Genomic DNA, 17,927 nt, shown 5'->3' with positions numbered 1-17,927 from the left:
GACACGGGTCTGACTGTACCCCAGCTGCATGTGCAGAGTTTAATGGTACCAGATTATCTCCAGCCATTAACTCCAGTGACAAACCAAAAAGAACAAAATTAGACAGAGACACTTTAGAAGCTTCAAGGAGACCAGAAGACTCCCTATCCCAACACTATTAAGTCTCCAGATCAAGCAACAGTGAAAACCAGAGAAGACTCTCCTGCCTTCTGCCCCTCAAGGGAGGAAAGCATGACATGCTGTTCACCTATGCCAGGATACAGAATGCACCACACTCTCAGAGCAAAGCATCATCATTTGAAATACTTACCTAGTTTAGGTTGCTAGTGCTGGTCAGGTAATTCAGAAACAGTGATCCCAATCTAGTTTAGATTAACACACATTTAAGAGGGTTTGGTCTTTTGACACAATAACAGGTGTTGGAGTTTAATGTATCCAGAAGACAGCTTGAAGTTGTACCTTAGTAGTTGCAACGACTAGGCATAAGCAGGGAGAGATCACAAATCCCACCCACTCCCTTGCAGGACCATCAGCTGTGCTACAGTGTGATGATCTGTCTTACAGAACCAAAATTAAACATTTTGAGCTTGCTTTCTCTCAGGAGAACAGAATTTTGCAACATCTGCTTCAAGTCAACAAGCTGTAAATAGAGCCAGAGCCTAGGAATAAACACTTGGATTCCCAGGATGTTCCCAGGTCTGTGCAGCCATGTTGCTCATCTGCCTCTATCCCTCCCAAGTTCTGTAAGCTGCTTTCCCCTCCCAAGTCATTATTTAATCTTTAAAGAGACCAAGAGCCAAACTATAGCATGATTATTTATTATCCTTTTTTGGTAGTACAAAGGCAGCTTTACAAAAACGGCCAGCAGTTGTTACCACAGTGAAATTTGTTATACCCTGATTCACTGTCAATTGAAAGCTGCAGACAGGCAGAGACAAACTGCAAGAGACAAAGTGCTCTTCCAAATCACTCAGTTAGCAAAGACAGGTTTGAACACATTCCAGTGTAGCCCCATTATCTGTCACTGACTACTTACTTCCAGGACATACCCAGGAACGAGAACCTTAAATTTAGCTGGCAGTTCTACAACTGCTATGGCTGCTTAAACTGTTGAGAACAAACCATTCCTCTTCTTTTACAGGAAAAGTAGATGAATATAGCAAACTGAAGTGATACAGAGGAGACTCAGATGCAGCTCAGGACTGCTGACCAGACAAGGAATAGTCTTGTAATTTAAAGTAAGCATTTAAAGAAGTATTTTTGGTATACATGTCCGTCAAATGGAACTGCATGTTTCCCTCTCCTCCACCAACGCAGTGGTGGTGGAGTGTTTGTGGAAAAGGGGAGCCATGTAAGTTTGGTGACTGATGACATTTTGTAAGAAAATTCACACTTCTGATCCATAAACCATAAGGTAAAGTGTCTAATTTAGTCCTTCAGCTGGGAAACCTCATAGAGATATGCACCAAGCATCTTCACCCCTTGGATGTAGTTGTACCTGGAAAGAAGACAGCTTCCATTAGCATTGTCTTAGTTGAGCTGTATTTCTAGCACATGTGGTTTTTGCAAAGCCCACACATCAGTCCTATGCACATGACAAACACTGCAGGCAACAGGCACTACTCCCAAGCTTCCTGCATCTCCCCTGGTAAGACAGAAACACCACTCTGAGTAGTGGGTAGCCAAGCTTCTGGTTTCAAGTGTATAAAGCCAGAAACAGTAAAGAGATCGAGATCCCACTACAGATTAGTTACCCAGTCACTCTCTGCTAGGGAGAAATGGCACTTTGCCTTCCAGAGCATTAAAGAAAAGCAAGAGTTCAATTCTTAGTGTTTTCCATAATACATGCCCACAGTAAACTCACCTTGGCACAGGGATAAATACTCTTACCTATTTAGCTTCTCATTTTGAGAGTGGGCACCATCATCTGCAGCTCCAACAGGAAGCAGCATGACATTCTTGCCTGTTGCTTCTTGAAAGGTAAGGGTAACAGGAATGCTTCCTCCCTCCCTTGTCAGGTCTGGTTCAACTCCAAAAACTAGAAAAGTGATATTCTAGTCAGTTTGGAGTTATATTTGTTTTTCTAACAAATCCTTACTTAAGCCATCAAGTACCAGCACTAGGTGCTGGCCAAATCAGCCAGACTGCACAGGCCACAGAACCATGGAGCTTCCCCCAGCAGATGTAGCACTGCAGTATTGTTACTTTCAGAGTTCAGTTCAAACAGTTACACACCAGTACTTCATCTGAAAGCCTGTCTGTACTCCAACACAAGTTAGATTTGCTCTAGCTGCCCTACCAAAACCAATTAAGATGGGCGCTAGAATGACTAAGCTTCAAGGAATTTGGCTAAGCAGGTGATCTGAACTAACAACCTCATACACAAAAGCAACAACACACCAACAGACTTGTTCCAGAACAGTAATGAATGAATTGGATATCCAGTTTCTTTCCTTCTCTACCTCAAACTTCAGTTTAAGGATTGCACATGACACTTCATTTAGTGAGCCAAAGTTATTAGATAAGAAACACTGAAGAGGTCATGTTTGCTAAATATTTAGTGTTCTGCACTTGAGGTGGTGGAACAAGAGCTTTTTAATCTACCGACACCAAGTGAAAAACCCACTGACCTGTCTTCATGGCCCTCCTACCAGCCATGTAGTGGGGATGGTTGAAGTCTGACACCCAGGGTTTTCCACCATGGCCTAAGTACACTTTGAATTTGTTGGGACTCTGCAGCTCCGCAAACTTTTTGTTCAAGTAGTCTTCAACCTATAAGAAAGATTGAACAATCTTATCTACTGTTAGCATTTGTAGGAACACTAGTAAAGTCCATATTCTAAAAGCATCTTAGGGACTTGCAGGTCACTATGACAGTCCAGCAATACTTTTCCTATTACTCTTATTTCATTATTCCTATGATTCTCCATTCTGAAGTCAGAATATATCCTTCAGGCAAATTAACAGTATAGTGTAGAACACTTAGCCAGTATGTCAAATACTTATGCTTTTGAATATGCATTTCTGGCAGTCCAAGTGCCCTACAATTACATTAGCATTTACTCCTAAGCCCCTTCTTTGAGTTTAGAGCAATTGGGTAGTCAGACAACAACAGTCCAGTGTGGCACCACAAAATGAATCCCTGAATTATCTTGTGTTGAGGTGCAGAACAGGGAAGACAGTAGCAAAGTAAGCGAACAGAACTGCTTTAGAAAACAGAAAAATTCTTCCCCCAGGCATGGGGAACAGGAGAAGTTTAGAGACAGTTGTTTTGATACCAGCAATCCATGTCAACATACATGCTTTGTGACTTCTTCAGGAGTCATGTTTGGCACAAGCCTGATTGAGAACTTGCCAATCACTTTCCTAGGAACCACAGTCTTGGCTCCAGAGGCTGAGAAGGCTCCTTCAATTCCGTGCAGAGACAGTGAAGGGTACCTCCATCTATGCATAAGGATATCTCTCTGCAGAAGCAAAGAGAAAGATGCAAGGTTACGTGAAGTTTGACAGCATTCCCTGAAACATTGATTTCTTCAATCTAATAAAGAATTTGCAAGAAACAGTGCTTTCTCCCATGGAGAAATGCAGTTCATTGAAGACCACTCAGAAGCTGTTACTCCCAGTAAGCACACATTTTGATATACCAGCTGGATTCTCAGCACCGTAATAGATTCAACAGCTCTAGTTCACCTTTCTCGTAGTTCTACGGAACTTACAGGACATGATCAAGCTGCTTCTGACCAGGACATTTCTAAGGTGCTCAAGCAGTGTGTAGGTGAAGGCAGGTGCCTTCATCACCAAGACACACGTGTTGAAGTTCACATATTTTCTAAAAGCCTCACCACTGCTCAGACTGAGGCACAGTGTGCTTTTCTTTTTATCATCAGTTGTATTTAAACGCCTGATCTCCAGGTTGATTCAATTGACCATTATTGCCCTCCAGGTACACTTCCTGCATTTCCTCCTTGTTGCCTTGGACACAGCTGTTGAGTACATTGGACCCTGAATTCAACACAGCTGTTGAGTTGTCCTGTACAGACACAGCTACAGTTTCTCAAGCCTGAACGTCGCTGCAGAAATTCAGGAGACTTAGAAATTTGGTGGCCTTTATGTGAACAGTTTGGTTTGTTCCAGGTACAACCTGCCCCTATTCTTCTCTCAAAGCAAATGTAACTGTCACAGTTCAAATCTCTCAAGCACATTGTTTCTCATCTGGAAGTTACATGTTTCTCACCTCCCTTCCATACCTCTCCTTGGCCTTAAAACCCTTCTTGCATGCAGCTTAGAACTCCCTTAGCTAGGATTTCAGTTTAGCCAAGACTGAACAGCCTCAGTTCAGTATCACAAAGAGCATCTTGCCAACTCCTCCTTATATACAAGCTATAATTCATCCATTACTTTATAGGACAAGGCTAAACAAGGAAGCCTGTGTGCTCCCAGTTGATATAAACCTGAGCGTGTAAAGACAAGGTTGAGGATATAAATTGTTACTTATACCTATTTGAGTTGAGTTTGAAGTCTCCTCCTGACAGTACTAGGACAGAATACAGACCTGCACATGTAAACTTGCCTTTTACAACATCTGTGTCTGCTTTTTATGACAGGAAATGTATTTACATCTAGGGTTTTAAAATTAGTATGTAATACCTGTACCTTGCAAGATTCAATGCTGTTAAAAGCATTCATCTGGAAAGCTCCCAGGACAAAGATTTAACTTCAGACATGAGTTTACTGACCTTGAGCCTGTTCAAAGATTTGGGTAGCTGCCGAGTTCATGACTATGAAACAGTCCTTGCTTGCCAGTCTAGAAGGATGTTCAGTATGTCAGCCTTAAATTCACCACAACTAGATTTGAAGCTGTTTTTTCACCTAATGAGCAATGATCTCTAAGCAACTACTTTATTTCTGATAATACATTGAACTTCCTACAGATGTAGGAAATCAGATGTTTTGTGTAAATGTGCTATCTGACCTCTGAAAAATTGCTAACATTCTTATCTAGCATTAAGAGAACAGCACTAGATAAATTTTTGTACAAGTTTGAAATGCTACTTATACAAAGACTAAGGAGCAAATTTAAAGTTGCCCAGGCTGCTTGCCTTAAACATGGGATAACCTAGACTAAATTTTCAAGCACCTAACACTAGCCATTCCTCAGCAAAGTGTTAAGCATGCAGTCAACCATACAGTAGGCAAAACTATTTTCAAGGCATTCTCACCATTTTAAAGACATCAGATGAACCTCTGCCTACTGAATTACTTGGTAACTACAAATATATCTACAGAAGATCAAGTTAACATAGACAGCTTGACCTAAGCAAGGTAGGAAGGAAGGAGTGCAGCATACCTTTGTATCATGCAGGAGTCTTGTTGCTCCTACATCTTTTGCATATTCTGTCAGGTCAAAATCAATCTTCTCATATAACGCCAGCTCCTCATCAGTAACAGGCGCCACTGCTTCATTAACACCTGGGATGAGGATTTTCCCTTTCTTGTCTACAAGACAACCTGTAAACAAGAAACACCTAGTGTCAGTATTCAAACCAGAATATACAAGGTGTCATTGCTGGGAACACTTTCCTTGGGAAACACAGGTCTTGGCCTTCTGAAAGCTTCATAAATGTAATGAAATTCAGACCTCTATCTCCCAGAGCATGCACCACTGAGCATGGAAGGCACTTACAGAATTTGCAGCTATCCAAAATGTGCACTTGCATGCTACTTGTATTAATTTTACTGTTACATTCTACTGTATTTACTTCTACTGTTACCTTTGGCTGGCTGAGTCCAAAAGAGTTCAATATCACATCCATAGCAGAGTTTGAGAAGGCAGCTGATTTAATTAACATGTAAATTTGCAGCAAGATTTTAGAGGAAGCTAGAGTAGATAGACAACCTTTCGGCGAGACCTTCACCATATTTCTGTATCTCAGGCACTAGCTTTGCATACCTGGCAAGCTCCATTTCATTGGCCATCACTTTGCTAGTGTAAGCAGCCCTTACCAACCTCCCCACTGCAAACTCACTCATGTTTTAATGGTTCTTATTCTCATTTTAAATGCATTTAGTGAAAGCTGCTTTTTCTTACCCATTAGAGCAATGAGATCTGTCATGGCCTCATGTACTGAACCACCGTACACACCAGAGTGAAGGTCTTTGTCACAACATTCCACCTGATTGAAGTGAATTAAGATTCAGGTTAATTTATCATGAAGATACTGTCAAATACACCAAAGACATTTACCCTAGCTTTTTCCTGCATGTATTTTGAGAATGCATCTAGTTTTGAAACCAGACCACTCAGCTGTAGTACATTAAAACAGATCTGCTTTGTATTGCTCTGGAATACATGCCTTTAGTACTGACTGTCCCAACCTTGGGGATCTGAGTGGTGATCTCTCTTCCTGCACTCAAGGATCACTCTGAAACAACTCTCCAGAGAACGTTGCTGGCTTCTCCTCCTTCATACATCTGAAAGCTATCCCTACCACACAAGCATCAGATAGGGTAATGAAATAAAATTATTCAGACAATTAGGAGAAACCATTTTAGTTCAGTAGTTAGTTTCACCTTCTCTGAAGAAAAGCTGTTGGCATGAAAAAGTTTGAGCTACCACTCTTCTCCGGTAGAAAATTCAGTTTAATAATACTGGTTTTGTAGTGTATCTCAGCACTTACCTCTATGAAGTAGTAGCAGATGCCCCTCAAGCCATAAGTGATACAAGGCTTCTTCTTGCCTAGCCAGTAGTTGTCAGAAATGCACACATAATCCACATCTTTGAAGAAAGTATCTCGCTGAGCAAAAATCAGTTCATCAAGGCCTTCAGATCCTGATTCTTCCATACCCTCTAGGCAGAACTTAATATTTACTGGAAAGTCCTTTGAAATGAAAAACAAGAACAGACTAAGTATGAAAATGCTGTACTACTTCAGCAATCAGTAATTTTCATTTGTCATGCTCAAAGCAAAAAAAATAGACATGGGGAAACTAGTTCCATGGCAGTGGAATTTGTTAATTATGCACAAACTATTATAAAGTTTAGACGGCACTTACATTGAGGACACTTATACCACCCTTCATTTGATGCAATTCAAACTCTTCAAAAAGTTTTAACTGAGCTCTAGAACAACTCATTCCCAAGCCCCTTAACTGTGTGAACACAGTAGAAATCTGTTGCCAAAGGTAAGCCCCCAGGCTAGGAAAACTAATATTAACCACAGAAATTGCATGCCACTGTAGGAGCATCGGAGCTACCCTGTCTATTCACACTACCATATTCTATATACCTAGACAGGAATAGAGAACTAGTCATTCTTCTCACAAGTAATAGGAACTTGTCTGGCAAGATAAGGCAGACACCCTGAGCTATTTTCTTGAACGGAAACAGCAAAGCTTGCAGGTCAGTGTTACTAAGTTAACCTCTTAGAGCTCAGTGGCAGTGAGACATTAAGTTTTGATAAAGGTCAAGCTAATTTGACATCCTTACATGATAGTGATCACATTTGATTATTCATCATGCTCCTCATGCTTGCATATGCATTTTCCTTCCAACACATTTCATTAAAGGAAAATTGTTTAAAGTGCAAACCAAGCAACTAACAGACCAACTTGTCAGCAACTCAACTCCACCCTACTAGTACATAAGTGAATTTACAGGACTACTGCATCATTCCTCTGATCAGCTGAATAAGCAGGCTTCCCTCACAAGCGTTTGTGGCTCGGATAACATTTATTGCTAGAATCAGTTGTATGTAGAAAAGTAGAATATGTTTTGGGCACAGACCTGGTTAGTTTGTTGATAAGCCTCCAAGGCATTCAGCCAGGCAAGCACTGGACCTTTGTCATCTGTTGATCCTCTCCCATATAACTTTCCTGTAGAAACAGGATAAAAATTAACCAGGGTGGAAAAAAATTAGCATGAAGCTTCACCTCTTGCCTACAGGAGGAAACATCTTTTTGGATAGTCTTTTTATCCCTGCTTATATAAAAACTTTCATTTCTGATTCTTCTGAAGTAGCAATTTTGCATCCTCCTTCATACACTCTTGCAAGTGGGACTGCTATAGTTCTCCCACTTTCAGAGCTACCTCACCTTTCCCCCCCAGCTTTTCCCTGGACAGGAATTGAATATAAGTCTGGAAAAGATGTAACTGCCTTATCATTCACAATAATACAATTTTCTACAAACATAGTAGTAAGTGTAAGAAACAAGCTCCCTCCTTTTAACAGAAACCTATCCAGTATTAGCTACAATTCAATAACTCTGTTTGAAGAGTAAGAATTCAGTAGCTAGTGACAAATCAGTTCACCGGATTCTCCAGACAAAACTGGATCTCCTTAGAAAGGGCTTTAGTCAAAGGCAAGTTTTACAGGCTACAGGGAATTTCCAGAAAACGTAGCACATGGGATCACAGAGGCAGATATCATTGCAACTCAGAGCTGCAGCTACAACCCCTAAGCACCAGGTCTAACCACAGTGACAGAACAAGACAGACAGCTTGCAAGGTAAAGAGCCATTGGTGAAAATGCCTCTTGCACTCCTAGGCTGCACAGAGACAAGCCACAGCCCAAGGCAAATCTAGGTCTTGCTATCAGATGAGAGAATCCAACTTAGTAACTTGGACTCTGCTGCCTATGACCAAGGGCCCAAGTAGAAATACTAGTTACCACAGATACTCCTTTTTCTGGCAATCATTACACTTATGCAAGACAAGTGGTTAATGTCCTTCTATTCACATGACCTTTGACACTAACACTGAGAAAGTGGAACAAGGGAGAGGCTGTTGGTAGCACCAGCTTTAAATAGAAAAGAGTTTTAGTCATCTTGGCTACTGGCAGTGCTGTTTCAACAGGAGTTACTGCACCATTTCTTCATTCCCATTTAGAGGAGAGGGACACTTGTCTGGGCACCAGCTCTGCAAAACACAGCTTCTGCAGTACTCATGGCAGCACAGTTTGCAAACACAAGGCAATCCAGGGAGACTCCTGTGACACTCCTGTCTCCAGGCATAAAGAAGCTGTGTTGAGTATTTTTCCCAGCTAATGGTTCAAAATCCCTGTAGTCTTGACATGACCTTACAGGCTGCAAGTTGTGAACAGCACAAGAATCTAGTTCTAAAAAGGTTTCTGGCAACAAACTGTTACCATGGAAAGCAGCAGTTAAGACTGTGCTGTAGCTACAAGGAAGATAACATGCAAGTACATCCTAGACTATCAGAAAAGGAAACAAGCCCTGAGACCAGCTGAGATTTTGCAGTTCTACTTTTTTACCATTCTCCCTCCTGCATATTTTCATCTCAACAGTATTAAATAAACACTCATACCTGTTCTTACTCTCCTCCCTTTCAATCAACAGCACAACTTTGGAACAACTGAGGAATACCACAGAAGTGCTCACAGTGAAATCCACTGCTCTTACCGTCTCTTTCTACCAGTGTGAAGGGCTCACTATCCCAGCCATCCTCTAGTACTGCTGGCTGAACATCCAGGTGACCATATACACACACTGTCTTTTTGCGTGGATCTGTGCCAAGTGTTCCCAGAACAACTGGTGGTAGAGGGATCTCTGATCCATCAGGCAGCTAGAAATAGGAGGGAAGAAGTTGTATTCAAACGTGGAATGTCAGAGGAACATGTTTTTATCAGATAAATGAATTACTTTAATACTGTGGAGGTTATGACACTAAGGGGACAGACAGCTAAAAAAAAAACAACTAAGCTACTTAAACTGATTGCCAGAAGCAGGGTGCCAGAGAAGGTATCGTGCCAGTTAGCTTTCCAACAAGTCCCAGTAACAATCAGAATGTTCCAAGCCACTCAGAACTGTTAGCTTTAAACTACCAATCCTACATCAGACTTTAGCAGAGCAAGCTGACTGCACACCAAACTGCCATGTCTAATGCTGACCTCAGCATAAGCGATAAACTCCATTCAATCCTGCATTCTGTGTTGCTTATCACTGCACTTTCATCCTGTCTACAGTATAGCTCCCTAGACAAAAATTTCCTGACAGTGGTATCTCTGAGTGTAACGTGCCTACACCCAAATAAGATCAGCATAGCAGCTGTATTTCTCTATACAAGCCTATGCTGTTAAGCTAAGGGCAGAGTAGTGCTGATGAACTCGGTTCAAGAGTTCAAGAGTTGAACTTGGCTTAGTTCTTTGGAATACCCCATAAGCAATTATCACATGCTACTCTCAGTCAGCATGTATTTCCCTTTTGGTGAACACATACTCCTACACACTGTTCAGTAGATCAGCTTGCACTTTTTGCTCATATAGGCTCCAAACTCCAGGTTTTTTATCAACAGGCTACATGGTCCTTGGCCAGCTGCAGCTCTACATGATTAAAGAACTACTGCAAGAATTTACAGTAATCAGTACACAGAACAAACTGCTGTGCAGCAGTAAACTTTGATCAGGTAAGTTCACCAGTTGCTTTACATTGTCCTTCATAGATATAGCAGGAATGTACCTAATACACTGACTAGCTCTGTCTATACTTAATATAAAACCAAACACTGGAGTTAACTTTTGCAGCTGGATTAAAGTTTTCTGAATAATAATGTTATGCATAAAACTTTAAAATAAGCTACCAAAAAGTTAGTGATGAAAGGAACAACTTTGTCTCTGAATTAACTGAAACACTTTTGAGGGGATTTTAGGCTGTATGTAGCAGCAGAGCTAGAATTATCCTACAGATTCTCTCCCAAGAGGACACACGAAGTCAGCTGTTTCCTTGTTGGAACCTGTAGTCCTACAAACAAGTGTAATCCAGTTGGCAAAGGCAAGAACTGCTCAGAAGGTTCCAATACATGCAGATTTCACTCAGCATTCTTTCCCACCAACTACAATGATAATCTTCTAAAACTAGCAAACATTCCAGTACAACAGGATTTTTAATGCCACTATCCAAATGCTCGTCTAATAATTTTGGTATGGGTCTTATTCTCTGGCATATAGTGACTAGGCACTTCAAAGGAGCAGTACATCGAGTGGATGGTTCCTGAGGACAAGATTATTATTATCTTTCTCATAAGCACATACATTTCTCGGGCAAAAAAGCAGTCCAGATAGCTAAAAACAAGGAGGGAACTCATTCTTTTAATGATACTTTTGTATCTGGTAAGGAAACAATGCAATCTGGTGACAAATTTAACACTTTAAAAGAGCCCAAAGGTCTTTTGGAAGACTTATTGAAACCTCAGTCAGTATCTTTACACTCTATGGGCCTAAGGATCAACACTAGCCTGTTGTTAAAAATGACTAGCACTTTTGTTTGCAGGTGTTCTGTTCGTTCAGAAGAGTATTTAAAACACATTTAATACAGTCCAAAACTTAATACAACATGTTTAACTGATCTGGATCCCAAAGTTCACTATAAAGAAAGGTTTTTAACAGAAAGCTCAGACTGTGTGGCAGGAAAGACTTACACCACACCGTACAAGGTTCTGACTTTTTAGGCCACTACCCACAAGACCCTTGTGTGGTGATTCTGAGCAGAAGATTACCAGACATAAAAAATTAGCAATCCACATAGTTAATCTGAGTACACCAAAGCCTGTGCTAGGCTATGCTGCCCATAGAACATAGTTTTGCTTTCCTGCCTGTATTGTGCTGTGCATATCCCTGGACTGCAGGTTAAACTGAGCCACTTGACGGTAACCTGAAGGCAGTTCCCACTTGGCACTGGTGATTACACTGGTGATTACACTGCCTGCATTACACTTTATCTAAAAGTGCATCAAGAAGTTCTCATGTGAATATCCCTTTTGTCTGGTAGTGGAATCAGACAGCTTGAAAAAAACAGAATGGTATCACATTCCCAGGAAGGCGATCTAAACAGCATGTTGCATGCTGGTTGGATGCCTGCTAGATGCTGCAGGGACATGAGTATCTATACTGTCCTCTTTCTTTATAGTGGTAACTCTAATAAACAGCATTTTAAATTATACTTTATGGAGACTAAGTGCCTTTCTTACTGGGAACATAAGAAATCGGCACCTTCTTGTGCAAAACATCTTGTCTTCTAAGTGGACTTTTTCCACTAAGCTGACATGGAGATGCTCACATACCTTTTGTTTCCCAATATCCATAAGTTGGGTTGTGCCTCCCAGTCGCTCAATATCCCTCGCAGCAACCTCCATCATGCGTTTGATTTCACCCCTCTTCTCCGGCCATGCCGACACGCTCTGGATTGCCACCCACTCAGCCAGGCGCTACAGAAACATGGAAGAGCTACAGGTTTTACTACACGTGACAGGCACTATACAAATACAACACCTTGTTATTCAACAAACACTGTTTTCAGTTAAGTTTTAATTGAGATAAATCCACTCTGTCCTCTGCTCAAAGAAGTACTCTAACCACTAATATTACACTCAAAACCTCACTCTGCCCCTGCAGTACAGCACAAACTCTACAGATATATAAGGTAAGGTTAAGAGTATGAAAGCTCGTGCATACTGTGCTTTTTTGGTTGCTGTTCTTTAAGTATCCAGAACCAGTTGATGTCTTTCAGGCCTCTCAGAAAGGACACTTGAGCTTTTTCTCCCTGTGTGAGATCAGCAAGAGCAACTGGCAGAAATCAAGCTGAACGCTTGGCATAGTTCTTGCCTGAGTTCACAGTGCTGTACCACTGATTCCTTCACAGGTAAACAGCACTGCAATACAAGCTGCAACTAAATAGCAGGTCAAGCAGCAAAGCACCTCTTTGGAGAGGGTAACATCTCACCCTGTACCCCAACATAAATGGTTTCATACAAGAAAGGTTTAGTCCAGCCTCATTTAGAGCTTTCATCTCCCGTCTCAGAAGAAAAGAGACTACAAACCTAGCTCTGCATTCAGGAGCCAGTATCAAACTTCTCATACCTCTAAATAAGTCACTGTTTGCACTATACAGTAATAGATAATTTCCTAATAAATCTAACGTGGACACTTATGTTTCGGAACAGAACCTATGCCTAAACTGAAAGAACAGTTTTCTAGCTTGACTCAAATCAGTTTCACCTGCTGCTTGCTCTCCCCTCTCTCCAATTACTTCACATTACTCTCTCTTATTGGGTATATTATACAGGTGCAACAATAAGCTTGAAGATGACCATCTAACTTTTAATATCCCATAGCTGCCCATGCTGCAAGACAAAACTCAAAGAAAACTTACCTGAACATAGAGGTCCTGGTGTTCATCAATGTATTTAAAGACGGTTTCAAGAGCGGACATTTTCTGACTAGAAGTGTTGCTGAAGATCCTGTGAAAGAAAAATAATTCAGCCTTCACAGGTTTAAGAAGCAACAGTCAGTAATCAAGCAGCCACACAAGACTTTCACCTTTCAACTGCTAATGCTACACACCAAACTGTAATAATATAAAACTTGATGCCCCTCCCTTCCTTGAAATCACCCAGTGACAAAAGCATATTTAAATTCCAACACCACTTTTTCTGCCTCTCCCCTCAAAATAACTTTCGAAGTTAAACTGAGCAAGCTTATATAGAGACTGTATATATAGTATAGTATACCTGATATAGTATATCTGTCTGTAGAGATACTTCAATTAAATCATACACTTCATTTCACTGCAAAATTACAGGCAAAAATGTTACTCAAATGAAATGCAACTTCAAAGAGTAGATTTCATTATGAGTTCAATTAATAGTGTGCCACAGGCTTGAATGCTAGGAGCTAGATGCAAGAAAGCACCACACTTAATGTTCTACAAGGGCACTTAAAAGCAGGCAGCTTAAGAACTGTGCTTTCTTCTGCTTTAAAGTCCCAACCTGCCACTCAGACTTCCCAAGAAAGGTCAGAGTGAAGCCATGGGAACAGAAGCCAGCCCCAGCAGGCCATGAGCAAATGGTCACTGACTACTTCAATGCTACCACTTCCTTCTTTTGTTTTAGTTTCAGCTGAACTTCACATGAGAGAACCCAAGACCTTTCCCCTTCTCAGTTTTCTGTCTTCCTTCCCAGTCTGAAATCAATATTGAAAAGATATACTGTTCGCTCAAGCAACAAAACCAACAAGCTGAAACTCAGATCTCAAGTTCGAAAAAGATACAGCATCTCCCCTAAGACAGGAAAATAATGAGCTTTACAAATCACAGAATGGGTAAGGTTGGAAGGGACGACTGGAGGCCATCTGGTCTAAGCTCCCTGCTCCAGAAGGGTCCCCTACAGCACATTATTCAGGATTGTGTCCAGGAGGCTTTTGAATATCTCCAGAGAAGGAGGCTTCCTGAAATATGCCTCTGAAATCCAAGCGCCTGGACTGGGAGAAAAACTCCAGTTTTTCTTGTAATACACTGAACAAGCACTTTCAGCAGCACCAGCCACTGTGACTCAGTATGTTGCTGAGTCAGCTTTAGGTCAGATCCTTTAAGCCTTTCTTCTACTTCTACACAGTAGTCACAAGACAAGTATGATAGTTGTTAAAGCATCTGGCTGCTTGTCTTAGGATTTCTTGAACAGCTGACTACTCTGTATAGCTGAAACTAATACTTTTAAGCTGCAAGTTTCCCACACAATATACTGCAATACATGCATCACCCCAAATTTAAGATGCACACATTTTCTTTCAAGCAGGGTTGTACTTACACAGATACTGGTGTTTGACATACAAAAATCCTTTCCCTCACCGGAGAGAGTTTCTATTTAATTTAAAGCATCCATCAAGTTTAAGTTTGGATAATGACTTTTAAACACCAATTAGAACAACTCCAAACCACCAGACAGGTCAAGCTTCCTCTTTAATAGTCAGGAAAGGTGAAAACTAAACACCTTCAGAAGGATTATATGGACATAACTAAGTTAAAGGAATGCTTCTCAGTGAAGCTGGGCTTCCCTAATGAAACCACCATCCACACATGCAGTTAGAGCTCAGGCAGGATTCAACTGGAGCTCTTCAGAGAAACCAGCACACAGGCATCAGTCCAGTGCATCTGACTCCCCCCTTCACTCAACCGGTTCCTAGAGCAACATCAGGACTCTCGCTGCACAGCAGAGACACAAAATTACAGACAGCAAATTACAGGGAGGTTGATATCCTGTTCAACACAAACAAGATCTGAACTATTTACTAAGGTGGAGACTACTTTAAATATCACCTTAAACATAGTTAAATAGTCTTAAAAACCAGAGGGGCATTGAATCACTCAAGTCACACTGCAGAGCTGCAAAAAAGCCTGCTCCAGAAAGCTCTGAACTTGGAAAAGCAAATGCTGCTTAGTGCACAGCAAAAGGCTGGATGTTACTTCCTCTTCCCTCTGCAAAACCAGGGCTAGAACTTCCTGTAAGTCCTTCAGACTGGAGTACTGAACCCTTCCTACCTATGCAGAAGAGACTCCACTCTCTTACCTTTTCGCAGGACTATACAACAGTGGCGCTTTGAAATAAACTAACCCAAGAGATTATCAGTGCACGGAAACAACCTGGCCCTTCTTATCCACAGGCATCATTAGTGCCCCAGAGGAGAGCAGGGAACCAAGTTAGGAGCGGTCCGTAGCCATCGCCGAGCGCTCGCCGCCCCCCAAAGCCACTGCCTGGAGCGGCACACAGCCCCGCGCCCTGCTCTGCGGGAGGTTTGACCTAAAGGCTAAATTTGCTATTTTACAGGATTTTGCAGCACAAGGGCTCGGGGCGGAAGGGAGGGAAGCGCGCCGTGGGCTTCCTAAGGACTGCGCGGGGGGAGTCTCATGGGGAGGGACAGCGAGCGTGGGGAAGGTGACGGGGGGCCAGCGACAGCACCCTCCGAAGGACAGCTTCCCTCCCGGGGCAGCCACAGCGCCGCCGCGCCCGGAGGCCGAGCAGACGCTTCCGACCGCGGGACACAAGGCAAGGCAAGGCCCGGCCAGCCGGGCACGCCGCGCAGCCGGCATTCCCGGCGCCTCTCCGCCAGGCCGGGCCAGCCCCGGCCGCCGCGGCACGCGGGGAAGGGGCCCGGCAGCTCCCGCCCCGCCACTCACTGTTCCCGCACCGTCCCGGCTTCCCCTGCGAGTGACTCCACTGGCCTCCTCCACTGCGCCTTAAATACGCCGCACGGCCCCGCCCCGCGCCGCGCGCTGCAGCGACCAATCCGCGGGCAAGGAGTTCCCCGGGGGCGGGGCTTGCGGCGGGGCGGGGCGGGCGGCCCCTGTGGGACGGTGGGCGGGGGCCGTCGGTGCTGTGCGGGGTCATCGTTAGCGCCCGAGGTGTTAATGAACTTACCACTCAGCAGTGAAACGGGATGGGCGAGGATGTGAGAGAGAGAAACACGAGAAATATTACAGGGGATAATAAGCGGGAATATCATATATAGGCGAATATAGTATGGGAGAAATTTGGGGGCGTCTTGAGCAGAGTCTGTCTGGACAACTGAATTATCCCAGCCAAGGATAGGAGTATACTTATGCTCTTCCTGCATTTGTTGTTTAGGTAGGTTAAATAGATTTAAGTAGATTTAGATATAGTTTAGCTCGGCCCATAAAATAGAATTAGTTATAGAATAGAATAGAATTCTATTTTTTCTATTCTGTAGAATAGAATAGAATTCTAATTATAGAATTAGTTATAGAATATCCTGGGTTGAAAGGAACCCACAAGGATCATCTAGTCCAACTCCTGACCCTACACAGGGCCATCCCCAAGAGTCACACCTGAGTGCATTGTCCAAATGCTTCTTGAACTCTGTCAGGCTTGGTCCTGTGAACACTTTCCTGGAGAGGCTGTTCCAGTGCCCAGCCACCCTCTGGGTGAAGAACCTTTTCCTAATATCCAACCTGAATCTGCACTGACACAACTTCAGGCCATTCCCATGGGTCCTGTCACTGGTCACCACAGAGAAGAGATCAGTTCCTGCTCCTCCTCTTCCCTTCGTGAGGATATTGAAGACTGCAGTGAGATCTCCCCTCAGTCTCCTCTTCTCCAGGCTGAACAGACCAAGTGACCTCAGCCGCTCCACATGGGCTTCATGTGCAGCCTATGGGTGGGGTGGGACACACCACTGCACCTCTAGACCCTTCACCATCTTTGTTGCCCTCCTTTGGACGCTCTCTAACAGCTTAACGTCTTTTGTATATTGTAGTGCCCAAAACACACCATATCCAATACAATAGGCACACAACATTCAAGGTGAGGCCGCCCCAGTGCAGAGCAGAGCAGGACAATCCCCTCCCTCGATCAGCTGGCAATGCTTTGCCTGATGCCCCCCAGGACACGGTTGGCCCTCCTGGCTGCCAGGGCACTGCTGACTCATATTCAACTTGCCATCAACCAGGACCCTCAGGTCCCTTTCTGTGGCACTGCTTTCCAGCATCTCATTCCCCAGTCTGTACGTACATCCAGGGTTGCCCCATCCCAGGTGCAGAATCCAGCACTTTCCCTTGTCAAATTTCATAAGGTTGGTGATTGCCCATCCCTCTTAATTTGTCAAGGTCTCTCTTCAGGGCCTCCCTGCCTTTGAGGGAGCCAACAGCTCCTCCCAGTTTAGTATCCTCAGTTGGATAAGGGAAGTGCAGTGTGAACAGTAAGTTGTGAAAGTGAAGTAAGGTCATCTAATGAAGAGTTCTCTCAGCTCCTAAGAGTGGCAGACAGGAATAAAGTAATTCTACATGCAAAAAGGTAAAAAATCAGATAATGCTTGCTGTTACCTTGTGCCTGCCCTAAATAAAGCCAGCCCTTTTAAGACGGGAACTGCTGAAGCTGCTGCTGTTTGTGAGTAATGGAGTAGCTCTGATACATATAACTGTTAACTATGCATGGATGTAATAATTCGGTAACTCATACTGCTTTACAGACATTCTTGAAATAAATGTAAAATGATGGTTGGCCCTTGGCTGTAGTAAAAGTAGTCGTAACTTGAATTACTGAGGGAGGTTCACCTCTCAGTCAAACCTATTGGGCAGTGTGCTTCCCAGTGCCACAGATGCTAGGAAATGTGCTGATGAAATTTGCT

General features: G+C 43.0%; 1 protein-coding gene across 1 annotated transcript; it reads right to left on the bottom strand.

Annotated features, from left to right (window-relative positions):
- Nucleotides 1-802: 802 nt before the first annotated feature.
- On the bottom strand, nt 803-16,006 carry CNDP2 (carnosine dipeptidase 2). The gene is made up of 12 exons (XM_027746053.2): nt 15,961-16,006; nt 13,162-13,249; nt 12,074-12,217; nt 9,418-9,580; nt 7,784-7,872; nt 6,678-6,878; nt 6,089-6,173; nt 5,348-5,508; nt 3,300-3,464; nt 2,631-2,772; nt 1,891-2,038; nt 803-1,498 (listed from the first exon to the last, which is right to left on the bottom strand). Exons 2-12 carry the CDS (start codon nt 13,219-13,221, stop codon nt 1,429-1,431), a joined length of 1,428 nt encoding a protein of 475 aa, XP_027601854.1. The 5' UTR covers nt 13,222-13,249; nt 15,961-16,006; the 3' UTR covers nt 803-1,428.
- Between the last annotated feature and the right edge of the window lie 1,921 nt (nt 16,007-17,927).

The sequence above is a fragment of the Pipra filicauda genome, unplaced genomic scaffold, assembly GCF_003945595.2.
Source record: "Pipra filicauda isolate LSUMZ 115617 unplaced genomic scaffold, ASM394559v2 scaffold4_size7858003_pilon, whole genome shotgun sequence".
In the NCBI taxonomy this organism is placed as follows: domain Eukaryota; kingdom Metazoa; phylum Chordata; class Aves; order Passeriformes; family Pipridae; genus Pipra; species Pipra filicauda.
Note: the sequence above shows the minus strand (reverse complement) of the source record. Positions and strands in the feature narration are given on the sequence as shown.

Excerpts from the sequence above, each read along its gene's own strand:
- CNDP2 (XM_027746053.2), bottom strand. The coding sequence starts at position 13,221 with ATGTCCGCTCTTGAAACCGTCTTTAAATACATTGATGAACACCAGGAC. Across the intron at positions 12,218-13,161 it reads ACCAGGACCTCTATGTTCAG|CGCCTGGCTGAGTGGGTGGC; the intron begins GTAAGTTTTCTT and ends ATGTTTCTGTAG. Across the intron at positions 2,773-3,299 it reads CTGAAGAAGTCACAAAGCAT|GTTGAAGACTACTTGAACAA; the intron begins GTATGTTGACAT and ends TCTTTCTTATAG.